Source organism: Camelina sativa, chromosome 15 (assembly GCF_000633955.1).
Source record: "Camelina sativa cultivar DH55 chromosome 15, Cs, whole genome shotgun sequence".
Lineage (NCBI taxonomy): Eukaryota > Viridiplantae > Streptophyta > Magnoliopsida > Brassicales > Brassicaceae > Camelina > Camelina sativa.
This window is the reverse complement of record NC_025699.1, coordinates 8,297,171-8,301,544: the sequence shown is the minus strand read 5'-3', so window position 1 is coordinate 8,301,544 and position 4,374 is coordinate 8,297,171. Positions and strand designations below refer to the sequence as shown.

The following is a 4,374-nucleotide window of genomic DNA, read 5'->3' as shown; positions in this document are numbered from 1 at the left end:
AGCTGCGGCAGGAGTTTCTCGTCTCGTATCCAATAGCATACATATCAGGAATGTCACGAGTTCTAGGTTCGATCCAACGACTCTGCCCCCAATATGGATTCCAAACCACAAACCTAGTGAAGTCTTTTATGATGATGGATGCCAATAAACCACCGCAATGATAGACTTCAAACGCATCCATAAGGTTAATAAGTTTACCTTTACACTCTATAGATGATTTAACTGTAGAATTGGATATCAAACTGCCTTGGCTTTATTAATCTGCTGTTAAACAGCTTATATACATGACTCGATTAGGGTTTACACAGAACACATACAACCGACTAAGACGTGATAAATACGTAACAAGCCCATAATTACTAAGCCCATCAATACATATGATATATACCCCAATACTCCCCCTCACATTGGAGCATGAAGATCCTGAATGCCCAACTTGGATACTATATACTCAAACTGACAACGACCAAGAGCTTTTGTAAAAATATCCGCGAGCTGTTCATTTGTACGCACATGATGAGTAGAAAGAGTACCATAGAGAACCGCATCACGAACAGCATGACAATCATTTTCAATATGTTTAGTCCGTTCATGAAAAACGGGGTTGGACGCAATATGCAGAGCAGCTTGGTTATCACAATAGAGATGAGCGGGAGAGCACTGTTTGACACCCAATCCTGTCAATAGCTTGCGCAACCACATAATTTCCTTTAACGCAAAAGCCATTGACCGATATTCAGCTTCAGCTGAAGAGTGGGAAACAACATCTTGCTTCTTTGTTTTCCAAGCGATAGGTGAATCACCAAGTAAAACGACATAAGCATTAAGAGACCGACGCGTTAAAGGACAAGACGACCAATCCGAATCACAGTACACGTGAAGAGACAAATCTTGATCGGCTTTAAGAAGTATACCTTGACCCGGAGCACCCTTAAGAAAACAGACAACACGCAACGCAGCATTCCAATGAGCCTCTCGTGGTTCTTTCATGAACTGAGCTAAAACATGAACAGAGTAACTAAGCTCCGGACGAGTGTGAAGGAGATAGAGTAAACGACCAACCAGCCGACGATACGGTTTAGGATCAGTAAGAAGAGGACCATCATCGAGAGGAAGTTTGTGGTTTTGCTCAAGAGGAGTAATGGCAGGTCGCACAGCCGTAGTACCACTATCAGCAAGAAGATCCAAGGTGTACTTGCATTGAGACAAGAAAATCCCCTCCTTACCATGACTAACTTCAATACCAAGAAAGTATTTAAGCTTACCCAAATCTTTCATAGAGAAACAACGGCTGAGATATTCCTTGAATTTTTGAATCATGTATCCATTGTTACCAGTAATGATAAGATCGTCAACATATACAAGAACCCGTAACTCAATGTCCTTATGAGAGTAAATGAACAAAGAATAGTCATCATAGGATTCCACAAAACCAAACCGAAGAAGAGAATCCGATAACTTCTTGAACCAACACCGCGGAGCCTGTTTAAGGCCATAGATAGACTTGCGTAAACGACAAACTTTGCCAGGATGCGAATGACGGAAACCTGGGGGAAGTTTCATATACACTTCTTCTTCCAAATCACCATGAAGAAATGCATTGTTGACGTCCATTTGATAGACCTCTCAGTGATTAGCCGCAACAAGTCGAAGCAAAGTACGAACCGTAGTCATGCGGACAACAGGAGCAAACGTTTCATTGTAATCCTCCCCCTCAACTTGATTATTACCAAGGGCAACAAGACGGGCTTTGTAGCGTTTGATGGAACCATCGGAATGATACTTGGTCTTGTAAACCCACTGACTACCGAGAGCAACTTTTCCCGGAGGCAAATCACAAACATCCCAAGTACGTTTCACCTCAAGAGCATCAACCTCTTTGTGCATAGCATTGTTCCACACTTTGATCTGAACAGCCTCTTTAAAATGCTTAGGCTCGACATTGGTGTTGATGGCCGCCAAAAATGCTTTATGACGTGGTGAAAATTTTTTATCGGAGATAAATTCAGTTAGAGGATAGAGCACAGTACCTGGATCCGATGACGAGGACTGGAGTGGAGAGTCGGAGAGAACGTGCGATGCGTCAGGTGTACATATCACGGAGTTGGTAACGTAATCTTTTAACCAAACAGGCGCATTCTTGGGTCTTGTACTCTGTCTAGGAGCAACTGGCTCAACAGTGGATACCACAGGCAGTAAATCAGTAGAAGGAGACAAGCCCTCTGTGTGCGAAGAGGACGAATCAACAAGACCATCTTGGTTAGCAGGTGGAGCGAGTGTAGGAACAACAGTCGTAGGGACGAGTGTTGGAACAGGAGAGAGAGCAGGCAAAGATGCAACAACACCATCTTGATCAACACTATCTTGAGCAGCATGAACGAACGAATCAACATTATTTGCATCAGAACTCCCCCTTACGATAGGAGACGAAGACAATGCCCAATCATCATCATGAGAGGTAGCAGGCGAGACAACAACCGGAGACGAAGAGGATGCTTGGTCATAAGGAAAAACATCTTCATTAAAGACCACATCACGAGAAATGATAAACTCATTACGTTCAAGATCATAGACTTTCCAACCTTTCTTACCAAATGGATAACCAACAAACATACACCGTCGACTACGTTCACCAAACTTGTCCTTATCACGAGACACACGATGAGTGTAACACGCCGATCCAAAAACACGAAGTTGATCATACACAGGTTTACAACCATGAAGAACCTCGTATGGAGTGCGACCACCAAGAACAGAGGAAGGAGTCCGATTGATCAAATAAGCAGACGTAAGAACAGCCTCGCCCCAAAATTTGATAGGTAAATGTGCTTGGAACAATAACGCACGAGAAACATTGAGAATGTGTCTATGTTTGCGTTCTACACGTCCATTCTGTTGTGGAGTCCCGACACACGATATTTGATGAATTATACCTTGCTCACGAAAATAGGCAGAAAGACACATAAATTCGGTACCATTATCACTACGAATCATTTTCACCGACTTGCCAAACTGTTTTTCTGTATAGGACAGAAAATTCTTTAAAACAACACGCACTTCGGACTTTTCGAGTAACAAATACGTCCACACAGCTCTTGAAAAGTCATCGACTATCGTCAAAAAATACACAGCACCACAAGAAGAAGGAACACGATATGGCCCCCAAACATCACAATGAATCAAGGAAAAACAATCACTGGTTTTATTAATACTTTCTGGAAAAGTTTCTCTTGTTTGTTTTGCCCGAAAACAAACATCACAAGAGTGAGAACCAACACACGTAGATGAATGAGAAAACATAGGTAAAAAGGAAAACACCGAATAACTTGGATGTCCTAAGCGCTTATGCCACAAGGCTTGATCAGAAGAGACTTTAACCGTATGTATCTTTGCAGTAGCAACATCCGTAAGATAGTACACCCCATCACGTTCTTCCCCGGTCCCAATCCGAGTCCTCGAAAAACGGTCCTGTAAGAAACAAATAGTATCAGTGAATGTTGCAAAACACTTCGTTTGTTTCACAATTTTTGAGACCGAGAGTAAGGTGCAAGTTAAATCAGGAACATAAAGAACATTAGTCAACTTGACAGTGTCCGAAAGAGGAAGAACTCCCATGCTTGTGGCATTGGTTTTACTACCGTCAGCAAACCCCACAGAACACGATGGAATAGGCACAATATCATGCAAAAGAGACATATTCCCGGTCATGTGATGAGACGCACCGGTGTCTAAAACAACATCGCCAAGTGCTAGCTTACCAGACAATTTGTCAGAAGATGGAGTGCCCGAGTTTTCTTCTATCATGCGAGCAAGCACCTTCATTTGATCCGGAGTAAAGTTTGAAAACGCTGAAGGATTGGCACTGGTGGCATGAGCTGCAACAGCCTGCCCACGTCCACGACCCGAGACATTGGAACCAGAACCCTGGAAACCAGAACCGCGACCACTACGTCCACGTCCTCCAGAACCACGACCGTTACTATTACGTTCAGACCACCACTCCGGAAAACCAACGATCTGCCAACAATCCTTTTTCTCGTGACCAACACGACCACAATGAGAGCACGTCGTCCGAGACCGCACCAATGAAGAATCAGTTCGATTGGCACCATTAGACAACATCTCACTTTGATCACGACGAACAAGGAATCCTACAGCTTCGGTTTGCTGCTCACGAACCCGAACAGTAGACAAACGACGTTCTTCTCTGATGATCCGAGAGTACACTTCACCGAGAGAAGGCAAAGGATCCATTGAAATAATGTTAGTGCAAATGCCTCCAAACCTAGATTCATCAAGTCCCAACACAAACTGATGTACTTTCTCTTCTTCACGTTCTTTAGCAGGCTCAAGAGCAGCACCACAAACACACAA

General features: G+C 43.4%; 1 protein-coding gene across 1 annotated transcript; it reads right to left on the bottom strand.

Annotated features, from left to right (window-relative positions):
* On the bottom strand, positions 403–1,614 carry LOC109129081 (uncharacterized mitochondrial protein AtMg00810-like). Its single transcript, XM_019236688.1, has one exon. It carries the CDS (start codon positions 1,612–1,614, stop codon positions 403–405), a length of 1,212 nt encoding a protein of 403 aa, XP_019092233.1.

Excerpts from the sequence above, each read along its gene's own strand:
- LOC109129081 (XM_019236688.1), bottom strand. The coding sequence starts at position 1,614 with ATGGACGTCAACAATGCATTTCTTCATGGTGATTTGGAAGAAGAAGTG.